Source organism: Aythya ferina (genome assembly GCF_964211825.1).
Source record: "Aythya ferina genome assembly, chromosome: 1".
NCBI classification, from domain to species: domain Eukaryota; kingdom Metazoa; phylum Chordata; class Aves; order Anseriformes; family Anatidae; genus Aythya; species Aythya ferina.
The window spans coordinates 24,826,637-24,854,229 of record NC_140296.1 but is presented as its reverse complement, the minus strand read 5'-3'; the positions used below and the strand labels follow the sequence as shown (position 1 = coordinate 24,854,229).

The 27,593-nt window shown below is 35.5% G+C and overlaps 1 protein-coding gene across 10 annotated transcripts in view; it reads right to left on the bottom strand.

Moving 5' to 3' along the window:
* NBEA (neurobeachin) overlaps positions 1–27,593 on the bottom strand; it is a 522,340-nt gene that overhangs the window by 227,850 nt on the left and 266,897 nt on the right. For all 10 annotated transcript variants that reach the window (XM_084537470.1, XM_084537471.1, XM_084537462.1 and 7 more), the window contains 3 exons: positions 25,616–25,680; positions 10,048–10,156; positions 6,183–6,349 (listed from right to left, as the gene is read on the bottom strand). In XM_084537470.1, coding sequence (XP_084393596.1) covers positions 6,183–6,349; positions 10,048–10,156; positions 25,616–25,680 — 341 coding nt within the window. The remainder of the gene's footprint in view (positions 1–6,182; positions 6,350–10,047; positions 10,157–25,615; positions 25,681–27,593) is intronic.

Here is a 27,593-nt window from a genome sequence, read left to right as displayed (position 1 = left end):
TAGTGCAGCTAAGTAAAAACAACAGAAGACAGAAAAGCATTTTCTTAATGTTTTATCATGATGAAACTGTTTTAGAACTGAATATTTGGAACTTGCAACCAAAATATCTAATGAATCAGCTGAAAAGTATGCAGATTCCATGAAATCAATCTGGAAGCAACGTTTTGTAAACAAAACCATGTTCCACCAATTCCAAAAACAAATTCTTAATTCTTACAGGCTATGTGGAAAAATGCATCACTTTAACAGACCCTCAAACAACAGGTATATTAAACACTCTGCTAGACTCAGTAGACTGGATCTGGTCCTACATCTTTGCCACTACTCTAAGGCTTCCTTTGTAATTTATGTCTAGCAGTTAAAATGAGCTAGCAATGAATGAATAGCTAAACCAGATGAAGATGATTTGCAGTGGGGGACAGGATGGGTTCTGTGTCTCTCTCAACTTCCTAAGGCAGCAGCTAGTATGATGACAGAGACAGAGCATGCCAAGGTTGGCTGTAAGGGAAACTCCTGCTTACTCAGTTCATGTGTTCTCATCCTTCTTGCTGTAAAATGGAAACATTTGGTTTAGAACCAGTGTCTTTCCAGAATCAACATGTTTAACTGCCAAGCCCTATAGGCTCAGAAAAGGGGAGTTCTCCTCTTTCAGTAATCTCCCTGCCCCACCCCTCCCCCCCACCCCCCACCCCCCGCAGAACCCAATCTCTGTAGAAGCACATGCTGTAGTGAGAGGCAAAACTAGCTGTCTGGCAAGAAACTTTATTTCCAGCCTGTCTCCCCAGACAAATTTGGTCTTCACCACAGAATGAATTTGACAGCTCTGCCCTCCACCATGAATGATTAATTTGTTATGGGTGTCTAGTTTAACCAAAGATGGATTTGAACAGAAAAAGCCCTTGTATACTTGCTATTTGGTAATGCTGCTTTAATGTAGGAACCTCCTTCATCAAATCACTGAAAGCAAGAGAACCAAGTCTCACTTTTAAATGTCATTTTTTCTCATTATAGTAATCCTCCCATGTATATCAAAACTGATAATGTGAAAATATCAATGACAAATATTTTGTATTTGATTTAGAACAGAACCTGGAGCTCAGACCTTTCCTGTATTGCCCTTGGTTGCCTTAGACTTATAGAAACTGTAAGTATAACTATATGTGAAGTATTCTTGAATAAAAATTTTTACAAAGTTGTGGTATCTGATTAAACCAAGCAGCTTAAATAACAGAACCCTCCAAACAAGCACAGTGACAGATTACAGCCCAAAAAATAGGCATACATGTGGCTGAGAAGCAATTTGATTCATGTTCCCAGACAGGTTTCAGTAAACTTTTTTTTTTTAAATATCATATACATATATATTAAAAGAAAGATGTGTATGGGGAGTGAAGCAGATGGGAAGGAAGAGAAGCACCATATGAAACTGATAGAGAAGACAGAAGGAAGCATATGTTGTGACATGAAGGCTATAACCCTGAAAAAATCTAAGGGTAAATGCTGGCTGAAAGTTGCTTTGAACGATAAGCTATGAAACACCCTGTTTGATTCTTCCCAAGATGAAGGAAATAGGATGGTGCATATTCACTGTGTGTAAGTGGCAATGCATCAAAGAAATAGCCAACTCATCAATTTCTCATCTGAATGGAAAAAACATGCAGATATACAAATTTGGTATAACGTTAAATATAAGAAAGAATAAAAGAAACTCTATGTTTAGTGTAAGTTATCTAATCTGATGATATCTAAACTGAAGATATCTAAAATGGTTGCCCAAATGAGAAAAACAGAATTAGTTTGGTTTAAGGGCACAAACAGGATTTATAACAAAATAAATGGACATATTATAAAAACCATTACTCTTTATCTGAGATATGTAGGAGAAAATAAGATGATTCAATAATTTCATTTAGGAAAATTAGGGGAGTTGATGCTAACACCTGCAAAAAATGGAGCAAAATATTTTTTTTTCTTCTTTAAGAAATGAAGAGAAAATATTTGTTAAAAAGATAACAAATTTGGAAAAAAGATTTTCTGAAAACAGTGTTATATTTTGTTATATTTGAAACAGTGTAATATTTTATATCATAAGAGTCTTTGCTAAAGGACTTAAAACTCTTCCTTACCTTAAAACACAACTCTTCCTTACCTTGAAACACACACACAAAGAAAAAAAAAACACATGTGTATATATGTGTATACATATATATATATATACACTATGTGGTGCAATTATCAGGATATCAGTGGCAGCAGATGGTGTACATCATAGAGAACTGAAGCTCTTAAAAATCACACTCATCCTCCAAAAGTAGATTCTAACCTATCTTACCCATTTTGGATATCAAAAGGCATTGTTATTCCTAAACATTTATCATGCAGAACTGGGTACCTATTTCTTCACCTTCCCCTCTAAGAAATCCTTATAAGGATTTCTTAGAATCAAGGAGTGTTTGGGTTGGAAGGGACCTTAAAGACCACGTAGTTCCAACCTCCTGCCATGGGTAGGGACAACTCCCACTAGACCAGGTTGCTCAAAGCCCCATCCAACCTGACCTTGAATGCTTCCAGAGATGAGGTATCCACAACATCTCAGGGCAACCTGTTCCAGTACCTCATCACCCTTAGAAGAAAGAATTTCTTCCAAATATCTAACCTAAATCTACCCTCTTTTACTTAAAAGCTATTACACCTTGTCCGATAACGACATTACCTGATAAAGAATCCCTCCCCAGGCTGCCTTTAGTTACCAGAAGGCTGCTATAACGTCTCCCCAGAGCCTTCTCAAGACAGAACAACCTCAACTCCCTCAGCCTGTCTTCCTAAGAGGGGTGCCCCAGCCCTCTGATCATTTCTGTGGCCCTCCTCTGGACTTGTTCTAGTACATTCATGTACTTCTTGAGCTGGTGGCCATATAGCTGAGGGCTGTAGAATGCAGTACTCCAGGTGGGGTCTCACGAGAGCAGCGTAGATGGGCCTTTGGCCTGCTGTCCATGCTGCTTTTGATGTAGCCCAGGATATGGTTGGCTTTCTGGGCTGCAAGCACACATTTCCAACTCACGTCAAGCTTCTCATCAAGCAACAACCCCAGGTCCTTCTCTTCAGAGCTGCTCTTAATCCACTCATCGCTCAGACTGTATTTGTGTTTGGGATTGCCTTGACCCATCTGCAGGACCTTACACCTGACCTTGTTGAACTTCATGAGGTTTGTGCATCCCCACCTCTCAAACCTGTCAAGGCTTGGATGCCATCCCTTACTCCAGTGTGTCATTTTTTTTTAGTTTGCAGTTTCCAATAATGTTCTCATATTCAAGAGCTGAACAGGGAATTGGTGATGCGCTTTCAAAACTCTACAAATTCTTCCTGACAGAAGTGATGTGGTCACTACAGAGGTCTAGATGTCTGGAATGCCAAACTATTTTTTTTTTTATTAGCTCTCTTCCAGTTAGACTGTATCTTCTGGGGCATAGGAAAGCATGAAGAGACTGCCAACACTGTAATTTTCCATCAAGAATAAAAATCATTACTTTAAATATGTTTTGTCAGCATGTTGACAGCCAAGACAACAGGAATGTAAAATTTTAGATTACATCTTAATTTCCATTATATAAAAAGTACTGGAGAAACCACTTAATTAACAACAGGTTTTGATTTCTGTGCCTAAATAGCTTCCCTAGCCTTCTCTTTTCTACACTTGAAGCCTTTTAAATCTGCTCACCGAGAACCAGTGACCTTGGTTCTTAACAAGGTGTAGATGCTTTCCAACTGGTCATCTTCCCATAACTGCTGGTGTCATAGGCCTCTCCCTTTACAGTCCATTAGGTCTCATAACAGAAAGTGTGCTTGTGTGATGGATCACCCAGTTGCCATGACATGTGTGGTAGGACCTAAAGTGCAAGAACGTGTTCTGTTCAGCTCTTGTGAATGGTGAACCCCACCTGGAGACCTTGTACTGTCAACTTGCTCACTTCTATAGGTTAAAAATTAGCCACAAGTAGCCTGTATCTAAAAACCAACTAGGCCAACAGCTGCATTATATGTGGCCAAAATGTGAAAGCAGCAGTGCAAGAAAATGAGAAGCAAGCACACAGGGGAAGTGGCATGATAGGAATAAAACAGGAGTTTATTTTTCTTGATATAAGAAATATGATAGGTTTGTCAAAGGTGTCTAGCTGCTTCATTGACTATCAAAAACTATCATGGACTAAAAAGCGAAAATAAGCTGCAGCAGTGGTCTGTTGACGCTTAGTATGCCTTCAACAATGCAAAAAAGGAAAGTTGTCTGACCCAGAGGAGATAGTTTCCTGTAAGAGTTAGTGACCAGTGGCATGGAGAGGAACTGACCAAAGCCTGCAAAGTGTCTGCAACCAAACTTGAAGCACAACTTTTTAAAAAATTCAAAGACATTAAAAGGACTGAAAATTGCACTTATTTTCATCAGGTTCAAATCTACAGATACACTGCTTTAAGTTTCAACTAGAGATAACATGGTTGTTGAATCTTAATGTCATTGTTTAAATTATTTTTTAACGTATTTAAATATTAATTAATTAATTGTCTGTGATGTTAGACTATAGAATTTCAAGGCTGAATTCCGCCTTAAAAAAATAAAAATAAAATACATCTCCTTGGTCATCCAGGAAATTGTGTTTTCGTTGGAAGATATGAGGATGATGAATATGAAAAACTACATTTTAATTTACACTGTAAACTTCAAGATCCAACTAAACAGCATGACAAAAAGAATGAACAGTACACATGGTATTTATAAAATGTTATTACTGATGTGTCAAGTCTATTATTCAACATCTTTTCTAATAAGCTGAATCTACATTCAGATAGTTTTTCCTGAAAGAAAAATATTTATGTATGGATGTTATTTATTTATTTATTTATTTATTTATTTAAATCAGCATATCAGTCTTAACTAGATTTTTACTGAAAAGGCTTCTCAGCTTAAATGGAACTTTTTGTTCTGCTCTGCCTAACTTAGAGCAGACAAACAGGATTTAAGAAGGAAATTAAACTATAAAAAATTATATTTGGGAGTAAAACTTCCTGAATCTCTACTGTTTGAGCTGTTCCAGTTTGAATAAATAATCGATTTATTAACTGGCTAGAATGCACAAACAAGAAAGAGACTTGCCAGTCTCTAGGTTTGCAGACAGGGCACTCACATGACAGACCCAGGTTCAAGACCTTGCTCTGCATGAAGGAAAAGAGCAATTTGAGCTCAGTTCTTCCACATGAAGGTCAGCACCTTAGCCACTGGCTATTTTTGTGATTCAGAAGAGCAAGGCTTTGTGTTTTTTTAGTATGACAAACTTTCATTTAATCTCTATGTCGAATAGAATAAATTTTTAAAAACAGTATTCAACACAGATCTGATTAAAATCTCAAATATTTTATCATTTACATATCATAAGAATTTTATATTTTGGATCATGTAGTGTTTGTTTGTTTTGTTTTATTTGTTTGGTTTTACAGGAGCACCTGCAAAATTGAGTGCACTTTGGTTGCATTCAGCTTTAGATGATAAATTCAAGCAGACATATGGGTTTTGCTTTAAGTGTATAGACTTTTTGCATGGCTGGTATTGACTACTGTTTTATAGTAGGGCAGTTTTACCACTGGACCTTCCTGCTTCATCAGTTGCACAAAAAAGCTATAAACAGAAGAAAGTATTAGACAGCAACCTGTGTGACTCAGTTCTGCTGGTTGTTCTAATACTGACTATAATGCTAGACATGTCATTTTGACTCTCTGATCTTTTGTTCAGGCTTCCTTTGTTGACATCTGTATGGCAAGCTCTCTTTCTCTTAGTATCTCATTCACTCAGAGCATTTCACTCAGAGAGGCTATGATACTGTTAGGAGCCTCAAAAGCTAATGATACACCAACAGCATCAGTATTATATCTGCTTTATGATTGACAAATACCCATTACAATTTATTTAAAATATGGCAAAATATTATGTTTGCAATCTATCAAGGAATTTTATCTTTGAATCTTTAGCAAAGAGGACTTCTCAAAAAACAGTTGAAGAAAAGACTAACAACAGAGAAAGAATATATTTAGGCAATTCTAACTCCTGCTACATTCATTTTTCAGTTATACAGTAACTGTTGCTCTTAGACTTTGAAATTAAAATTTAAACCACACTTTTTATGTTTGCAGCTTACCTGTGAGAAACAGCTCCCCAGGCACCATGCTTATTTGTTAGTATGTTGAGTATCTTCTGTTTTAGCTGATTGGCTGTAACGTGGTCTCGATGCTTAGCAGCACTGATAAGATGATCACACATCTTCTCCTCCTCTCTTCTGTCAGCAGCATATTGAGCACACTGTGACTAGGAATGAAAGTACATCTACTTGACAAAAGATAGGCTATTTAGGAGTCACCTTAAAATGGTTATGTACTAAAACTCTTTAAATATATCAAGAACCAACAAGCTCATTAAGATATGTTTAAGAGGAACAGGACACACCATTCAATTTAAATGGTTCTACTACTATATTTAATTCACAAGAAAGATGTCAGAACATTTAGAATTTAAAGGGCAATCAAGGGCAAAAACATCTGAATTACAACTAAAAACATACATACTCCATGTGTGTGTATGTGACCATGGGTATGCCTTAAGAGCTGGTTTTGCAAAATTTTCATGTATTCTCAAGCATAAAATACAGGTATAACATATGTATATACAGTATATTCTACTTCAAACCAGTCTTGCAGAAATATATGTATATATATACATGTATGCTGGGCTTGATTCTTAAACTTCAATAAAATCTACAATTCAAATTAAAGAAATAAAAAAAATAACTATTATTATGGGTGCTTAAGGGAAACTGACTATCAAATTAAGAAGTATATTTTCGGTCTTATATCATAAAATTAAAAAATTCTTAACATACATACAACTTTTAAAATAACTGAATGGATAAAAAAGTCACCATCTTTGCAACTAAGATCTAAAGTTTTTATAATGTTTCCTTTAACAGGTAATTAATTCTAAAATAAATGCTGTAATTATTCATGCAAATTTGTTTCTAAAATAGTCAAAACTGAGTAGTGCGTTTTAGTTTTGATAAATCCTTTCTTTACATATAATAAGAACAATGTAAATTTTCCATTTCTTTTCTCAAAACCATGTTAAGATTAAATCCAATTTCTCCTCCCAGTAAAGATTCTTTCAAAATGTCTAAATAAAGCAAATGTAGCTACGGTAATTAAAAGGAGTCAATTACATCATTTTCTAGGCGTAAATTACAAAAGCTGGTTTATTCTCAAAAAAGAGCTAATTTGAAAATTACCTATTTTAAAGACCTACATTTTTGCATGCACAGATTATTGTGCACCATTTTAGAATGTTCAACCAATACTCACTGTTGTAACACTTAGTGTTGAATAGACCACTATATTCTAATATTCTAAAAGGCAATTACAGTTTAGCATACCTCATGGTAGATTGTACTTATTCTTCATATTTCTGTACACTACCCTTTTGCTAGTGATTGCATTAGTATTTGGTAAGACTTTAACAGTGGTCTTTCCACTAGGCTATAGTCATTTTTTCAAGTAATCTATCTGGAAAAGAACAATCATTACACTAATTCATAAAGGGTTAATTCATTTTTCAATTTATCTTCTTGTACAGGGAAGCACCAATTAGTACAATGATCTGCCTTAGTAATGAGGTTAATATTTCACCAGCTCATTGGACAGTAAAATTAAATTTTCATTTTTCTTCCTGAACAATTACAAAGGTTAACAAAATGGAAGTTAACTGCAAAGCAACCATTCTAGGAGGATTTTCTCTTGCCCTGACTGCAGCTGTAGTCACAGAATAAAATTTACATGCTGGTCCAAGGCCTCCCCATTACGCAGGCAAAACTCAGTGCAGCTTGGGCCAAATAATTTCATCCATAATTATGCAATTAAAGTTTAAAAGGTAAAAATAAAATAGCCACTCACTTTCCTTGCTGAGAGCAATGATTAACATGTACTAAACCCCGGAATATATACCAATACAGCTTATTAAAACAAAATGACAGATTTACAATTATGCAAGAGAAAACTACCAGAAATCTCTTTGTCCTTACTACTTTCAAGTAGGATGAATAATAAAATGCTTGGTTATATACCTACCATTATTAAAGGTAATATATAAAACTTTCTTTCAGACTTTAACTGCCACTTTATTTAAGTACATCTGAGGTTCATATTTAACACAGACTACATATCATAATTTTCTTTTATGACTTTCAGATTTTATCTTATTCATCTGAAACATGTAGCTGAGGTTTTTCATGTGACAAATATAATGAAAAATTTCATATATGAAAAATGTGTTGGTTTCTTCACCAGACAATAAGACTGACTTAAGGCTATTCCTTAGGGAATTTAGTTAATATTCTAAATCCTATTTGCTAACAGAAGCTGGAAGTTAATTGAATATTCTCATTTTGTCTAGAGTTCTGACAGACCTTATACCTCTATGTATTCTTCAAAGAACAGATAACTCAATCTTCTATTGTCATCTTAGGTTACTGCGTGATGCTGTGATAAATATCAAATATTATTTATTGTTGAGGCAATATGAAACTTCACTCTGACACACACTTAATTGTAAATGTGATTTTATCTAAGTTTGAAATATTCAGTATATTCTTGGTAATAAAGTTGTTGCAATCCCATATGACAAGTGTCTGCTGTCTGCTCTGACAAAATGAAGTAAAGGTTATGTGTACTCGAAATGACAACAGATATCTCTGTCTCACACTTTTCAGCTAGGTCAAGGAGCACAAGAACTAGTACATCAAAGTGTACATTTAAAAGAGCTGTTTCAATGAGATAAAAACCTCATCAAAGCTAAGATTACTGGATTTCTATCCACCAGGTGCTTGTTGACATTTTCTGACAGATGAATAAATTGATACAGCTATTTCTTATCATTAATACTAAGTCAGTCTATCTCAATCTTAGGTCACTCGAGAATTAAAACACATGAAAAGTGTGCTTGTACATACATATTTATATACAAATGTATGCAAACACAGGCAAGTTTGGAAATAATAAAAACAAGTGATGTTGAAATGTTTATAAAGGCAGTTTAAAAATGCAAAATTATATTTGGTAAAGTCATGTCAAAAATATGAATTTTAACTGCATTTGACCACTTTTGCATGATTTTTTCTTTTTTTTTGGATAGGAACAAAATTAATCCCAAAGGAATCATCAAAAACATTTCACTGAACTTGAAAAAATGTTTTTGAAATAGCTTTTTTGTACATTTACATCATTTTCAAGTAATTTGCTTTTAATTACAACACTTATTGATGAAAAAAGCAATTAAAATTTGACTCCTTTTAAGGGGCAAAAATTATAGATTTATGGGATCCAGCTGCTATGTTACTTCTTCCAATACTTAAAAAGAACAGGCAATGTAAACATGTTGTCAGTAGTTAATGATTAATTAGTTAATGATCAGTTAATGACTAGTAGCTAACATATGTATTATCATGTTTCAATATATAATTTATAGAAAGTAAATTCTCTAAGGATATCCAAAAAGCAAAAGTATCCTAACAAAAATGTCATAAAATACAAATTCTAACAAAACATTTATTGTTCTTAATTTTTTGAAATGCCTTATATATATTAGCTATTTTTCTTTCTCACTGAACTTACTGTTGATAAAATCCAACAGAAATAATTAGTAATGTGACGCATTACTATTTGCAATAAATCAGAAAACTTCTTTGTGAAACTAAAGGGTCTGCCATACCAGTTTAGCAGACATTCTGATTAAGGGATTTCTTCAAGCTGTAAATGTTTTCATGAATTTCAGCGAGGAGATGAGAAATTAAACCAGTTCCTTGTGTTTGAGGCTTTTAAAGCTAAGGCTTTTAAAAACTAATTTTGAAATGTCTTCAATATAAATTTCTTTCTTGGAAGAAAATCTTTATTGCATGGAATTACAGTGTAGGTGACAACTGAGTGAAAACAGAAAAGCAAAAATGCATCAACTTTTAGGCTTACCTCAAACTCAGCATGCTTGTGGACATCTTCAGCTCTTTGTCGGTTCAAAATAAATTCTGCTTCATTTGCAACACGCACTATATGGTCTTTCATTGCATGACATAATAATCTAAAATAATAAGAATCAAAATCAACCTTTGCATTTGATGTGCTTATATAAGTTATTTAATACTTAAAATGAAAAAAGTCATGAAATTAGTGCAATGTAATTGCTAAAATGGTTGACATGAAAAAATTACCTTTATCCAAAATTTTGTTATTTGCACAAAGAAATTATGTCACATGGAAAAAGCTTGCTATTTCTTATGGAAGGGAAAATATGGAAGTATATTTCTAGTATGTTTTTAACAGAAGTCTTAATATGAATATTGCAGCATCATTTAAAAAACCTAGACAACTATTTAAACTCTCAGTGATACCATTATTTATTTATATATTACCATTTATACCATTTACTTTACGATTTATTTATATATTACCATAAATACCATTATTTATTTATTTATATAAATATATATTTATATTTATTTAATATAAATATTCCCTTTCCAAGTCTTGAAAAATCATGACATTGAGATTTAAGATTCTATTAAGATTGCTAAATAATATAAATATCTCCCATGTGTTTTTAAAACAATGAAGTAAAAAATGTGTCATGTTTCCAAGGTTTTTACAGCATTAGGAGTAGGCAAATTTTACTTAAAAAAAAGAAAAAAAAGAAAGAAAAAAAAAAGAGAGATTAAGATTAAATTGAGACTGATACATACCATTATACATATAGTAAAATTACAACATAAACAACACTGCATTATTAATAATGTTGATGTCTTACTGGACAGGAAGAATGGAACCAACTGGCTTCTTGTCCCTACTGTCCATACCTAAGATTGCTCACTCTATTCAACATTGCTTTGTTCTTCTTATGAGCAGGGAGGAAATATCTTTCAGGATGCAAAGATCTGACAGGACTGTCTGTTTAGGATCAGGAAGAACTGTTTCTCTTTGTGCCAAATGGGCATGTTGTCTAGGATTTTCCTTTCTGCAGCATCACAGAAGCACTCAAATTCAGATATTCCAATATTAAGAACATGAAGTTACCAGTCAATCCCACCATAAATTTGGGTGCTTGGGAGCACCACAAATCAGAGTCATAATTATTAGAAATGGAATCCATAATTACTGCATGTTATACCCTAAGGTGGAAGACTTGAACTCTATTTTTGCTTCCTTTGTTGTGATTTGCCATTTGTGAAGGAAGAAAATCACTTTCCTTGAATGTTTAATATGGACATGTGGCATGGCAAAACATGAATATTGGGACCTCTGTTTAGAGATAAGGACAAACAAACTTGGATCAAGATTTCACAACAGATGCTCATGCTTTTATTATTTTTTTTTTTTTTATATTTCTTGCTATTCTTCAAATTAAAAAGTTTTTGAGAAAGCATAGCCTGAAAGACTGAAGTTGCTTCCATTGTCCTCTTCAAAATTTAGCTATATTTTAAAATCTACCCTATTGAAAGATATGCTTTAGTATTTTATTAATATAAAGTATTCAGATAAATGTATTAGGTGTGAGTATTCATGACTTTAGCAAGATTCTCGGATATGAGAAAATACTAGAACTGAGTGTTTACCATCTCCAATCAAATTTTATATCACAATTCTTCTTGAACTTTTCCTTATGACCAGGGATCAGCTAGCTAGCATTTCAAAACTGAACACATAGATTTCAAGTGTCTACTAGCTACACATCCCTCCTGAAGGAATAAATCAGTCAGTTATTCAAGCACTGTGCAAATTCAGTATCTCTGAGTCAGTTTTGGTCCAGGCAGGATTTCCATTTCAGGGTGGCTTCAGGTGACATCAATAGGTTTCTCCCTTCTACCAGGAATTTTGTGAGAAAATATAGACACTAGCTCAGATCTACTGGGTTTATTATTTGGGACATCTGGACATGGCTTTTATGCCTCAAAAAATAATCTAAGATGCTTCTGTTCATGAACTGGTCTCCAAAAGGGCAATGATAAATATGTACTACCTTCATCTTAGTCGTCTTTATCTATCATAAGAAGTGTTCACACTCTTGGAGTGCCCATTTACACATTAAAACACCTACTGGGGGCTTCAAATAGACTTTCAGAGAATGTTCATTTCCACAAGTTATAAACCAATCTCTTGCCAATATTCATGGAAAAAATAGATATGTACAAACAAAAATCTGTCAACACTAGTATCTGTCCGCTTTACAGAAAAATTAAAACATTTATAGACGTGCAGAGATGATTCAAATCAGATGGCTGAAACTGCTGGTAACCCAAGTTCTATCTCCAACCCCTCTAATGGACCATTCTGCTCCACAATCTGAGAACTCTGATCCTTTAGGGAATAACTTTAGAGTTGCCGCAGCTTTTGGACACCACAAATTTACCCAGATTTCAGGTAAACTGGAAATGCTGCAAATCTTCAGGGTCCACAGTTCTAAAGTAAAGGAAATGAAAAATAAAAGGGAACCAATGAGTATGCCTGAGCACACAGGGTCCTGATTGCCTGCAGCATTCAAAGTACTAGCTTTCCCCCAACTCATTTTGGGCATGGTTCAAGGTACTGTGCACTGAGGATGCATAGATAAGAACAAATCAACTTCTTTCCAGGAAGGTTGTGCAGGTGTTTTCGTCCCATACCCCAGCACACATAGAACATACCATCATTCTAGAAGGTAGCCCTTATATTATTCAAAAAAAAAATCTTAACTAAATGAAGTGAAATGGGAACTATACAGGCTCCAGGGAAGACCTAGACTGAGTGGTCTGTAGGACAGATGCATGTAGTCTGCTCTCAGGTGCTAACCTTAAGTTGTATTAACATAGGCTAGTCCAGGCTATTTGGCTGTATTTAAAACTATAGACATACCTTCTCTCTTCCTTATTGTTTGTTGACAAAATTCTTATCTATGGAATCTCTCAGTATTATTTAAACTGTTTCTTGCCTGCTATTTCATGTACTCACATGCCTACTACTGAGGGCAATCTCTTCAAGTAAAAGAAAAAAAAATGTTTGTATGGTGGTCAGCACACTGTGATTATGGTAAAAGTGAGGCCATGGCCTATCAATACTGTACAAGCATTAAACAATATTGTACCGATCAGTGCTAATAAGAGACATATAGGGATTCACTTATATGCAGACATTGGAGATAGAACTTCAAAGACTAGGTAAATGATGCTTTTGCATCTGGAAGACTAATAAGAACTATAGTAGTCTTAAAAACCTTTACCAGAAAAACAGACTCAAAAAAGAGAAAAGTTAAAATCTAGGCCATTGACAATAAATTTTGCATGTCATGATGTTTTGATTTGTAAGTGCAAGAATGTAGGGCAGAAAACAGAAGCATAACGCATTAAGACATTTAAATATTTCATCTTACTTTTGAAAGGAAAGGCAGCTACTGTAAGGTCAGGGAAGTGATGCCTCACAGAGGCTTTTGCAAAGGAGCTTGCTTATTTGTTTGCTGTATTTGTTCAAGGAAACTTGTTACCATCTCAAATTGAAAAACACTACTTAAAAAACACTTTTTTTGCTACCGATTTTTACTTCTAACAGGAAGTTATTCTGTATTTTCAAGCTGCTTTTCACAGAATCATGGAATCACAGAATAGTTTAGGTATCCAGGGACCTCTGGAGGTCAACTGGTCCAACCCACTTGCTCAGGTAGGGATACATAGGTTGTTCAGGACCATGTCCAGGTGGTGTTTGAAGGTCTGCAAAGAGAGAGACTCCACAGCCTCTCTGGGCAACTTGTGCCAGAGCAATGTCACCTGCACAGCACAGAAGCACTTCCTGATATTCAGAGGGAACCTTCTGTGTGCTAGTTTGTGCCTATTGCCTCTTGTCCTGGCACTGGGTACCAGCAAAAAGAGGCTGGCTCCATCCTCTTTGCCTAAATCCCCTTCAGGGATTTATAGACATTGATAAGATCCTTCCTGAGTCCCCTCTTCTCCAGGCTGAACAGTCACAGCTCTCCCAGCCTCTCCTTACAGGAGAAGTGCTCCAGTGCCTTCATTATCTTGGTGGCCTTATACTGGACTCCCTCCAGGATGTCCAGGCCTCTCTTATACTGGGAGACCTAGAGAGGGACACAGCACTCTAATGTGACCTTATCAGTGCTGAGTAGAGTGGAAGGATTACCCCTCTCTACCTGCTGGCAATACTTTGCCTAATGTACCAAAAATACCATTAGGCTTCTTAGCAGCAAGGGCATATTTTTGGTTCGTGTTCAGCTTGGTGTCCACCAGGAATGCCAAGTCCTTTTCTGCAGAACTGCCTTCCAGCTGGGTGACACCCATACTGACACCTGGAGTTGTTTCTCCCCAGGGCCAGCACTTTGCACTTCTTCTCCTTGTTGAACTTCATGAAATTTTTGTCAGCCCACCTCTCCAGACTGTCAAGGTCACTCTGGATGGCTGACTGATGGCTCACTTCTAGTGAGTAAGCTTCTCCACTCATTTTTGTGTCATCCCTGCATTTCCTGAGGGTGAACTCTACTCCATCATCCAGATTGTTAACAAAGATATTAAACAGGATTGGACTCAGTATTGAGCCCTGGGGTACTTCTCTTGATATGGGCATCCAAGTAGAGTTCACACTACAGACCACTACCATTTTTGTCCAGCTATTCAGCCATTTTTTGATCTGCAAATCCAGCTCATACTTCAACAGCTTCTCTATAACAATCTTATGGGGTACACTGTCAAAGGCCTTACTGAAGTCCAGGAATACAATATCCACTGTTCTTGTCTCATCCATCAGGCTGTTCATTTTATTATAGAAGCTTATCGTTAGTCAAGCATGAATTCTCCTTAGTGAATCCACGCTGACTACTCCTGATGATCTTCTTCTCTTTCATGTGTCTGGAAATAGTTTCCAGAATTAGCTGCTAAATCACCTTCCCAGGGACTGCGGTGAGGCTGACCGACCTGTAGTTTCCCATGTCCTCTTTCTTGCCCTTCCTGAAGGAGTGATGTTTGCTTTCCTGTAATCTTCAGGTTCATCTCCTAGTTGTTTCCCAGTTGCCTGGGTAAATCCTATTAACTCAATCACATGCATGGCACAAGATTAAAATAAAAGAAATCTCAGACTTTTCTGGCATGAGAACAAGTGCTTATGACTATCTTGTGGATCATCATTTACAAAAAAAAAATAAAAAAATTCAGAAAGGATCCCAAACTAGGAAAAATCTCACACTTGATAGTATCAGAGACTGCTGATGAAACAAATATATATATATATATATATACATATATATATATAAATAAAAGAGAGGGACAAAGACCAGAAAATTTACTCCTTCACTACAAAATGCAGTTACATCATAAAAATTCCTTCATAAACTATCTTTATGAAATGTGTTTTCATGAAATCTAGCTCATAAATCTTTTATTTGTGAAAATGTGATCAAGGTTCTTGCTTCCAGCACAGCTTTGGAAACTCCTCTGAAGGTTAAAATTCTTTACTTTCCAGTCCAAACGTATTCTTCAGTAGTCTTTATTGTTCCATTTTTATGCAAATGTTTGCATTAGTTTTAATTCTTGTTCTTTCTTATGACCTTCTGATATTCCATCCGTCCCTACTTTACTAGGCTAAATAATGCAGCTCTCTTTAACTTTTCTTTTATGCCAGAATATTTACTAAAAGATTGTCTTTTGGGGTTTACTCATCCCAGAGACTGATTTCACCTTTCCTAACTGTGCATAGCCCAGACTGGCAGCATTACTATAGACAAATTCTCAGCATTATTTACATAGTAACAGTAATGTTGCAGTATCTCAATGGTAGTACCTTTTCTGATGCAAATCTAGAAGAGTATTTTCCTTTTGTTTATCCCTATATTCTACAATTTTCTACAAGAAAATTTCTGTGATAGACTGGTCTTTTACCTTCTCAGACATTTCCAAAAGATAAACCAATTCTCTAGCATATATGTCTCTAGCAAAAATGTCATGTTTCATACTGTTACATTATATAATATGTAAATACCTTATAATAATGCTGTTCTAAAATATCATTATTAATACAGGTCTGAATATTGATATTGATATATATCAATATATATCAATATTTCAGTCATCTGCCCAACTATGTTTCCCATTCACAGATTTTTATGGAGCACTCCTTTTTTTTTTTTTTATAATATAAAATTATATTCTCTGCATCTTTCCCAAACCATCCTTCTACACTGGAGTGACCAATCCACCTAATGAGGAGCTTGAGGCACAAAAAAATGCATATGTACTTGCTAAATAGAGAGGAAAATCTTAAATTTGAGAGCAATACCACTTTTATTCTTCTTTGGAAATAAAGCATATTCTTTAATGACACTTCCTTATCACTGATGATTGAACATTTCTTGTGACTGAATCATACCCACTGTTCTTGTTTACCCTTGTAAATCTTCATCCTATACAAGTTTTTTTGAGAGTGGCTAATAGATGGACATTAGTCCATGTTGATGTTGAGATAGAGATGAATTTGGCCCTTTAGTCTTGCTTATTAATGCCCATACAAGTTGTCCTCCCACAGGGCTAAGGAGTTGTCTGAGAAGTGTCACCACAGGCTTGCTGTACTTTTTCCTAGTCATTTGTGATTGACCAAACCAGAATTAGTCTAGAAAAGGTTTTGGCTTTATCCATTTATTCAGTTCTACCACTGAAACTCCTATCAGAATTGAAGCCAAATGTGTTGCCCTTTCCTTCCTCAGATGAGCTGATCTCACTTAGGAACTGATAATCAGCAAAACTTTTATCATTTGAGCAGCAATTCTTACAGGATAAGGTAAAGATGAAACAGTAACTTGGTAACTTATGGTTTCTTTATCAAGACAAACTTGATTTCTATTAATGCCAACAAATTTTTGAACCACAGTTAAAGCTGCCTTATTAGGAAATGGGTTTGATTTGTTTTTAGACTGAATCAAATGATTTCCAGTAAAAAATCCACCAACAAAGTAGTCTGAGGTCATTTATGACTTAAATCCTGGTACTCTTCTATAGGGAAGTGAGTTTTCTGTACAGATGGGAGTGAAATTTCTAGCTGAACATATGGAAAATGGAAATAAAAACTAGAATTTAGATATGCCAGTGCTGAAAAATAAGCATGATGGGGCTGCAGTATGTGTAAGAATGCAAGTACCGAGCAGGCTTTCCCTCACCTAACAATGGAAGAGTCTCAGATTTATGGCAGAGAGCACACCGAGTGAGGGAACATCTCAGGACATGTTGATTCATAAACATGAGTTTTTTGCAAATGTTGTTTAGGAATATGCAAGAAGGTATTTTAAATCCATGTAGTTTGCTCTCCGTGATTGTGTCCTCAGTAAGGTCACTTTAAAAGTCTAGAGCACTTAGCAAAGTGCAAACTTAGTTTAAAGCAAATTGCGAAAAAGTATGTATAAACAATTAGATGGCCAGTGTTTCAGACACTTTAAACACTTTTAAAAAGGCTGGACTGGGGAGTTCTACATTCTAAGTCACTCAGGTAAATAATAAGAGCCTGGGACAATATCTTTTGAATTTTTGGAAACAGAGACAATGCTAAGACTATACCCAACTGTCCAAACCGTCCCAAACTGTCTTGGAAACATGCAGGAACTGTAATGTGCTTGCAAACAGATTTAAATTTCAATTGGGATATGTTATGACAAACAGAGCTATTTTTACACCCATCAAAAATACAGGATGAAAACTTGTATTTCATTATTCTATGCTGACTCTTATCTTGCAGTCAGTTATTTCTAGTAATAATCTCACACACAGAGAAAGAGGGCTCTTAACTGTTATACTGCTAGATAAAACAATTGTGCTTATGTTATCCAATCTTTCTTTCATTTGAGATAAACTAAAAAAGCTGATCAGTCCCAAGCAGTAACTTTCAAAACAGATTACAAAATGAACATTTGTTATAATTTAGCTAAGGTCTTGCTTCCTCTACTCATTCCTGAAGTTCTGCCAACTCACATGTCCAGGGAAACAGATGTTTCTCTGACTTACTTTCATCAGATGCCCACAGCTTAATTTTTCCAAGAAGCAGCCTGGAAATATGCCACTTTTCACCAAACACAGTTGTTTTGACAATTATTACTCTTAATGGAATTCATAAGAAATGAAACCTATCATTGAACTTGGTACCTATAATAGGATTCATATACTAGCCTGACTTGAACAGTTTGAAGTTCTACAAGATGAGGTGCTGCTGTAAATACTTTGAAAGTAAATTCCCATAAACATTAGAAGGTAATGTCTGGCACAGAGGCCCGATTCTTGCAAAAGGGGAATGATGAAGAATTTACTAGAGAAAAATTTGAAAGTACAATATGCAAAGACCAGCTACTGCTCTACAACATGAACACAGTGGCAAGATAAACTTTATGGAGAGTAACCATTAATGTTTCAGGAATTCCACAGAACCAGTAAGAGTCATTGTCACTGAGTTAACTAAAAAGAATCTAATCTGCTCCTGTTAAAGATTTTCTATTTTGCGTAAGAATTTTTTAAATCAAGATGAAACTGTCTCTTTAAAATAGAGGTCATTTAGTAAACATCCCAAAACAACAGATACCACTGAAATGGCCAGCATCTCAGAATCAGCCTCAGCTTTGAGATATGACCTGACCAAGGAAGAATAGAAGGTTAGAAGTTGCTTCAAAAACTGAAAAAGGTCTAAGAACTCCACTGAACCTACTATACTGAACATCTGAGTGAATAAATGGTATTCATAACAGTGTATGTTTTGTCCAACACATACTGGCTACTAGTCTGGAGGCAGGGCAAGGACATCTGTAGTAAAGAATGTGAAATTATATAAAAAGTGAATCTAACAGGGAGCTCAAGCTCATGCCTCAGCTGGAGCAGAAATACAAACATTCAGGGCTTAATTTTATGTAAGTGTCTAAGACAGGAATCTTCTACTGATGGAAGAAAACATTTACGATGAATTTCCATAAAACAGCCGTTCAAAATTAGTAAAGGATTCCTCCAATCAGAAGTTACTTTTGGTGAGGCTAACAGTACAGCAACAGAATTTGGCTAAATCTGTCAAAGAGAAAATGATCAAACACCTTTTTTCATATTTACATAGCGTACCTCAGTGCTATTTTCTGCCTGGATTTGTATACATTCGATTTTGCATAACTTTGCAAACTGTTCTGTTAGCCCTCAGTTACATAGCACCCATGATGCCTGAAGACCATGTTATCTTGCATTTCTAGATGATTCAGATGAGCTCCCTGTTCTGACCTCAAGGTTTCCATGATTAAGACCACTGTCAAGACAGAAGCCAGGAACACCATCTTTTCTCCCTGTGTGCTTGGACTCAAATACTAAATGAGCTTTTCAAGGTGTATATAAGTAACCAGTTGCAAATGCAAGTCATAAGTCAAATGATTGATGTGGTGCAAATTGCACCACAGGTGTACCTTTGAACACTGGGCTTGAGCTTTTAAGAGTTGCAGACAGTGAGCTCAATTACCACAAACCAAACTTAACAGAACTGTCAAACTGCAATAAAAGATGTCCAAAAGAAAGTTTTCTGCAGTTGAGGTGTGACATGGAAAGAATGCAGCATAAGTCTTTGTTAGTCTTTTTTTTCAGGATTTAATCAGTAATTCATCTAAATTTAAATAAAACAAATTTCCAATCTTTTCAGATATTCTGCCACTCTTTCCAGGAAATTGGTGAAAACTCTTAATGCTACAGGGTTTAAAAGAAAAAGACTTCCTGTGAATTTTAAGTATGTCTTGAGGTCTAGGTAGGTCAGTATATAAAAGCGTGTATTTTCATGGAAACAGGCAGAAATCAGACTTAGGTAGAGATGAAATTACAGAAATAAAGCTTATAATTTTTAATCTGAGAAGAAATAGAGTCTCGTGTTTGCTCAAATTTCTGTTATGATTAGACAACTACTGCTATTAAAAAAGAGGAAATTCTGAGAAGAAAAAGAAAAAAAGGAAAGGAAATGATTTTAGATGAAAGCACAAGGTCATCCCTTAATAGATTAATGTTGTGAAAATATGTAAGTGAAGAAAATGTAAGTGGAATGAGGATAGAAATCCATATCTGGAAGACTAATTGGTAATGATCTGTAGCGTCTATCTCTGAGACAGGCTAGACCCCTGAGATACTCCATTTGCCAAAGGCATAAAGGTAATGTACAACCAATTAACCACAACCCTTGGAACCCAATCCCATAGCCAGTTTTCTACATTTTTAGTTGTCCACCCATACAGTCTGTAGCATTCTAACTCTGATACCTGAGTACTGTGGGAGACAGTATGGAAGCCTAGCTAATGACAAGATAAATGATGTCCACTGCTCTCTGCATGTTCACAGATCTAGTTGTTTTATCATAGAAGACAAACAGGTTGGTCAGGAATGGTTTAGGCTTGGTAAATCCAAGTTGACTTTTCTCAATCATTTTCTCCTTCATGTGGTCAGAAATGTTCCAAAAGGACATGCTTCATGATTTTCCGAGGGATAGAAGAGAATCTGACCAGCTTACAGTTCTCTGTCTTTTTTGGACTATTTTGAAGATGGTTGCAACATTCACATTTCTCGAGGCATCACTGATCTTCCCCAATTTCCTTGACCTTTCAGAGATAATAGGGAGATCCCTTGCAAGAATTCTCTTTACCATTGGACAACTTCTCTAAAGGAATCCTTGACTTAGTCCTCATGCACTACTTGTAGTTCTCCTTGAACCATTTCACTAAACACAGAGGCTTGGTGAAGATTAAGGCAAGTAAGGCATTGAGCACCTCAGCCTTATCTGTCACTAAATCATCCACTCCATTCAACAACAGACCATGTTTTCCTTGGTCAGCCTTTTACTACTAATGAAGTGGCAGAATCACTTACTGCCCTTAATACCTCTTAGATGTCTCATTTTCAGTTGAGCCTTGACCTTCCTGTCATCATTCCTTACATGTCCCAGAAATGTTTCTAAATTCCTCCTTTCAAGCCTGTCCCTACTTCCACTTCCTGAATAATTTTGACAGGTATGCTCTTTGCTGGATTAAAAACTGTCTGGATGGCTGGGCCCAGAGCATGGTGGTGAATGGAGTTAAATTCAGCTGTCGACTGGTCACAAGTGATGTTCCCCAGGGGTCAGTGTTGAGGCCCATCCTCTTTAATATCTTTATGGATGATTTGTATGAGGGAATTGAGTGCACCCTTGTTTGCAGACAAAGCCAGGTTGGGGGGTAGTTTCCATCTGCTGGAGGGTAGGAAGGCCCTGCAGAGGGACCTGGACAGGTTGGATCGATGGGCAGAGGCCAATGGGATGAGGTTCAACATGGCTAAGTGCTGGGTGCCACACTCTGGTCACAACAACCCTATGCAATGCTACAGACTTGGAGAAGAGTGGCTAGAAAGCTGTGCAGAAGAAAAGGATCTGAGGGTGTTGGACAATGCTCATCTGAACATGAGCCAGCAGCATTCCCCAGGTGGCCAAGAAGGCCAACTACATCCTGAATATCAGGAATAGTGTAACCAGCAGGACCAGGAAGGTGATCATCCCCTTGTACTCAGCACTGGTGAGGTCACACCTCAAATATTGTGTTCAGTTTTGGGCCCCTAACTACAAGAAAGACAATTTGACCCTGGACTACGTCCATAGAGGGGCTACAAAGCTGGTGAGGGGTATGGAACACAAGTCCTATGAGGAGTGGCTGAGGGAACTGGGACTGTTGAATCTGGAGAAGAGGAGGCTCAGGGGAGACCTTATTGCTCTCTATAACTACCTGAAAGCTGGGTGTCAGCCTCTTCTTGCAGGTAATTAATGATAGGGCAAGAGGGAATGGCCTCAAGTTGCACCAGGGGAGGTTCACGTTGGAAATTAGGGGAAATTTCCTCTCAGAAATAGTGGTTAGGTATTGGAACGGCTTGCTCAGGAAGGTGGTGGCATCACTGTCCCTGGGGTGTTTTTACTCTGCTACTCTCCATCCTCATTTTCCTCAGTGTTTCAAACTCTGCTATTTCACTGTCAATATAGCCCAAGCTGACATTAATTACATCCAAACACAATTCCTGGTTGTTAGTGAATAGCAGATCCAGCTGTGTGTCACTTTTAGTTGGTTCGTCTTGTATGAGGAAGTTATACCCAACATCCTCCAGAAATCTTCTTGACTCTGTGCATCCCACTTGTTATACTTTCAGCAGAACTATGTAAGCTTAAAGACCTACACAACAACTAGGGTTTGTGATTCAGGTACTTCCTGAATTATTTAAAGATGCTTCATCATTTCCCTTGTACTGAATGGGTGACCTGTAACAACCTCACACCATGATGTCACCTTTACTAGCCTCTTCTCTCATCCTGTCCTGCAAGTTATCGGTCGGACTGTCCTCTGTCCCACTGAAAAGCTCCATACATTTTACCTGACACTACACAGAAGGAAACACTCTTTCCTTGCTTTCTGTCTGTCCTTCCTGAGGAACCCATATCTGTCCATCACAGCACTTCTGTAATGTTATCCCAGGTTATCCCACCAAATCTCATTCATCCTAGTGATGCCATGGTTTTGTTATTGCATACTTTTTGTTATTGCATTACTCCATATTGCATATGGAGTAATTCCTCCTTCTTGTTTCCTAGGCTGTATGCATTTGTATACATATTTGAGGTGTTTCCTATTTTATCTCTTGTTCTTGTCCCCCTGTATCCTTTTTCTTTTGACCTTGTCCATTACCAGTCCACTTAAACATGGGTTATAATGTCCCTCCTATATCATTCCTCGTTAAACAAACTCTTTCTAAGTCCCCTAATACAGCTGACATTGCAGATTCATCTAGCTCATAATTTAAGAAACCTACTTTTGTGTATACCCTAATGTAAATCTAAAATCCTAATTAAACTGCTATCAGCGAAGCTCTTGACGTGTGATACCCTCCACATCACATATTCATAGCATGAGACTGATTAAAACGAAGCATAAAGTTAAAGATGATGTCTCTAAATCTTTCACTTATGTTACAGACTGTACTATTCTACACTCTGAAATTAAATATCTTTGCAGGTATTTTTTTTGAAAGCATTAATTTAAATCTATAGTCAGATACTTTTGCTATACTAACAACTGTTAACTTGACAGACAGTCAAGAACAAATTCAGAATTAATCTAGAAAGCTCTATCAGAGTGTTTATATTCTCAATTCTAAAAATATTTTTGCATTCAGACGTTCCCGGTAAAACATGATCTAAAACAAATAAAACCAGAAACGAACACAATAAATTTAAATTAAAAACACAAGTTATTAAAGTGGCAGGAAAATAGATGTTAATTTTTATTATTATTTTTACTATAGCTACATTGAAATATTATGTTTCAGAACATTTCTAATAAAGACAAAGACCAGAAAGGCATTTGAATGATTTACTGCACAAACTAAAGTTAGGTACTCAGAAAATCACCTTGTAATACCATGCATATATTTGAACAGATAGACATCTAACTGAGGATATTAAAAATTATGATCCCCTGCATTACACTTCTTTTTTTTTTTTTTTTTTTTTTTTTTTTTTTCCCCCCTTCACCCTCAAATGAAAAAGCTTGCTCAAAACTGTTGATTTATTACCCAGGTCTCTCAAAATCTAACCCAGAAAGTCCTTCAAAGTATTCTTAGTCTTGGTTTTGCTTTTAATAATTTAAAATTCAATCATTATTGCAAAGTAATTATATGCAATTTTACATCCCATTAACCCTGCTTTGTTTTAATTATAAAGATCCTTTGTTAGATTCTTTTAAATGATCCAGTTTATAATTTCAGGTTATCCTAGGGAGCACTTTAATTCAGCTGCACATTCATCAACTGTTTATATCCTGTTAATTGTTGACAACTGCACAATTGCATTCCCTAGCTATGATTGATGAATTGCATTCACAAGTTTAGCTATTAAGTAGAATAAATATTTATAACAATTTTCAGTTAAAAGACTGTTATCTTTATCCCCAAAAGGATAAATTAAAAATGGATGGGCTGATTGCAAAGAAGAGCGTTCTAGTAATGTGCACACACTTGTTCTAAGACATGTTTATGACAAAAGTATATAGAGGAGCATGTGTCTAAGGGCAGTTTGATTAGACATTCCTTTGACTGTATTTAAGTAGCAGTTCTTCAATATTATTTTATTTTGAAAAGGGTCCACTGATACCTTAATACCTAATTGCTAAAAATATGCAGATATGAGATTTGTTCAGAAGGAACATTTTATCAATAGTGAGCATGCAATAATGTTTGACCTCACTAGTCAGGCTGAGAAATAAAAAGGATCAAAATGGCATTCTACAATATTATCAAAAAAAAAAAAAAAAAAAAAAAAAAACACAAAAAACCATAAATTTAATATATTTGTTTGGTCTATTATGTATAATATTTACTGCATAAGGTGCAGTATGTAACTCACTCAGGTGAGCCCTTTACAGTGTAAACTCAAATAGCTGCTTCATAGCAATAAAAAATTTCCAATGAACAGAATATACTTCTAACTGTTATAATTGTACTGTAACTTCAGTATCTGCATGGAATCTAAGAAAATTTATACCAACCAAAAACTGGGTATAAAGGCACATGTTCCTGATTTCCAGATTGTAATGTTCCTATCTATTCTCTAATGCTTTCTACTTTTCCTCTGAAATGAATGCATGGCTTAGCCACTGAAATATCAGCTAGACAAAAAGTATCCTATAATACAGAGATTTGATACTTTACTACTGGCAATTATGCACTATCTTTGGGGAAAACATAAACAACAAAACACACGTAAATCTCTTCAACTGGCATATTGCTATATAATTTTTTTCAAATGCAGTTATCAAAACATCTAGATTTAAGTAGATTTAATTTACTGGCCAATAGAAATGACACACATTACACAAGTGGCTGCATTTGTCTTTGGCATGCCATTACCAGCTAGGCCATAGAGTCCCCATTTCCCCATTGGTGCCCAGCTGACTGACTGGAAGTATTGACAAACATCGCACAGTGTAGAAGATATAAACAGATACAGCATTAAAATTACTCGAGGATTGATAATAAACTATCTTAACAACTTGCAAAAGCAAGGCAGCTCTTCTAAACATGGTGTCTTATGTGCTTTCCAGGACTAAAATTGGACCCAAAATTTTAGATAAAATCCTTGTGAACTGACAGTATAAAGATGTGCATCTGTACAATAAATGCTGTGCTTCTAAAACAGATGGAGCAGCAGATGGGTTTACAGATCGGGCTTCCTGGACTGTCTGGGTAAAGCAACCTTGCTGCTCAGGAAAATGGTGGTTCAATTCTCAAACAAACCCAAACATCTATATGGGGTCTCTATTTCCTTCTGCCAATGGAAAAAGAAATAGAATTTATATATTTCTAAATTAAATATTTGCAATGTAAAGTATCTATACAATAAATCTGTTAATTATAATGGCCTTTTCACAATCTTTTTGGAACAGATGGTGAGGAAGTATTATCACCCAATGGAATAAATGCAAAATTACTACTTTTTCAAAAGCTTTAAAATTAATTACCTTCCTTCATTGATGAGCTCAATAAATGCAAGTCCTGCATTCTTCTGAATAGAATTTTGCCATTCCTAAGAAGATAAAATATAACATGATCAAAACCCAAGGACTTTAAACCACATTTCTGAAACTGACCCTGATGACTTCCTAAGAAGCTTGAATTTTGTAATTTTGTCTGAACTTCTTAATCTAATGCTGCTCTTATTTTTCTTTTTTCTTCTCTCTTTTTTTTTTTTTTTTTCCCTCCCTTACAAAGGATGACCTGATCATGTAAAACATGTAATTTATTCTAATTTTCAAATAAAGTTTAGCTGGTCATATTTTCTGTATTATGCTTAAGCAATATTTAGTTTCCCTGTCTTGAAAATACACACACATAAAATAAACAAATCTTTTTTCTTCCATTCATACAGTTGCCCAATGAACATATTAGATGCAACAAAGCATGGCAGCATCATCTTTTTCACTTTACTTCACTGTTACACCTTTTACATTTCATGTAATGCAGGGAATAATCTATATACCATCCACCCACCCTTGAGTTCAGTCTCTGCTTTTTTTCCCCCGTTATGTCTGTAAACAAGATAAGTAGGTAATAATAATCTGAAACTTAAATTTTATTTATTTATTTACTTTTAACATGGTTTCACAAGATAAACTTTTGAAACCAATTTAAACCATTTAATAGAATACTAAAGGATAATAATTTTTACCTCATATACCACTTGACTAAAGACAAAATTCTTAATGCAACATAAACAGATTTATGTCATAAAACACACTGCCTCTGTCCCCTCAACTGTCTGTCTTTTGGTTCTTGAACTAAAAATAAAATAAAATCAAGCTATCTCTTTATAAAGTAAAGATAACTTTCTTTTAGAATAATTCCTTAGAACTTTTATTTAAACATTTCCTTTTCATTATGTAGAAAAAAATATCAAAATACATCAGCTGGATTATAGTTCAGAGAGAAATCATCTAGTCTAAGACTTATTATAAACAGTAACAGGTAGAGAGAGTTAGAGTTGCAGAGCTATTCTGCTTTACATTCCCTTTTTCCAGGAATAAAAACATCAGGCAGAATTTCCCAAGTCTTGCCTCCTGACATGGGCAGGAAAAACAGTTTTGCACAGAATGAGGAAATTTTCTCAAATAACTGTTGGGAAAATGAGCCACTAATCATGCTTTTTACCATGAAAATTCATATATTTGACCAACTTAAGCATTTTAAAAACAAAACAAATCATAACAAACAATTCTTCTGCTCCTGATAGGTTCTGTAAGAAGAAAGTTGCTAAAATACCTGATGTATATACCCAAGTATATCCATTACTGAGCAAGTAAGTTTCAGTTAGGGAATACAGAGTATCAACATTCAAGCCACTAGTTTGTGGGCTGGAAAACCATTGTAAAAGATCCTTTGTTCAGTGGAGTTCATTTTGTTCTTTTCCAAAACCAGTGACTGAAGCAAGTCTAGTGATCTAGTTTTTGAAAGAAATTAAGTCCTTAGTATAGCACAAAGTCTATCTGAGAAACTAATAGGGAAAGGATTCAATTGCTTCAAAATACCTAGTGGTATTTTAAGTACTTTTGTTTATCCTGTCTACCTGTGTCCACAAAAAGTTAAGACATATTTGCAAGTCTTTTGTCAGATATTCCTGCTCAATGTCTTAACACTGCACAAAATTTAAGCTACCTAACTTGATCATTGGTGAGATATCTCAAGGTACTTAAAATGCCAGTAGATCTAGCAAACAAATCTCTCTGTATGTCTTCATAGATAGAAAATCTCATTGGTTCATGATGAAAGTGTATGAAGCCTACCCGCGTATTTATAAAAAAATAATGGAAATGTAACAATGCAGAAACACAAAGAAACAAGGATTTGTAGTTCATGCATTGCTTCACGGTAAATTTACTATATATTCCAAGCCTCCATTAATCCACCAATAACAAATAGCAAAAATAAAAGACATTTTAAGAA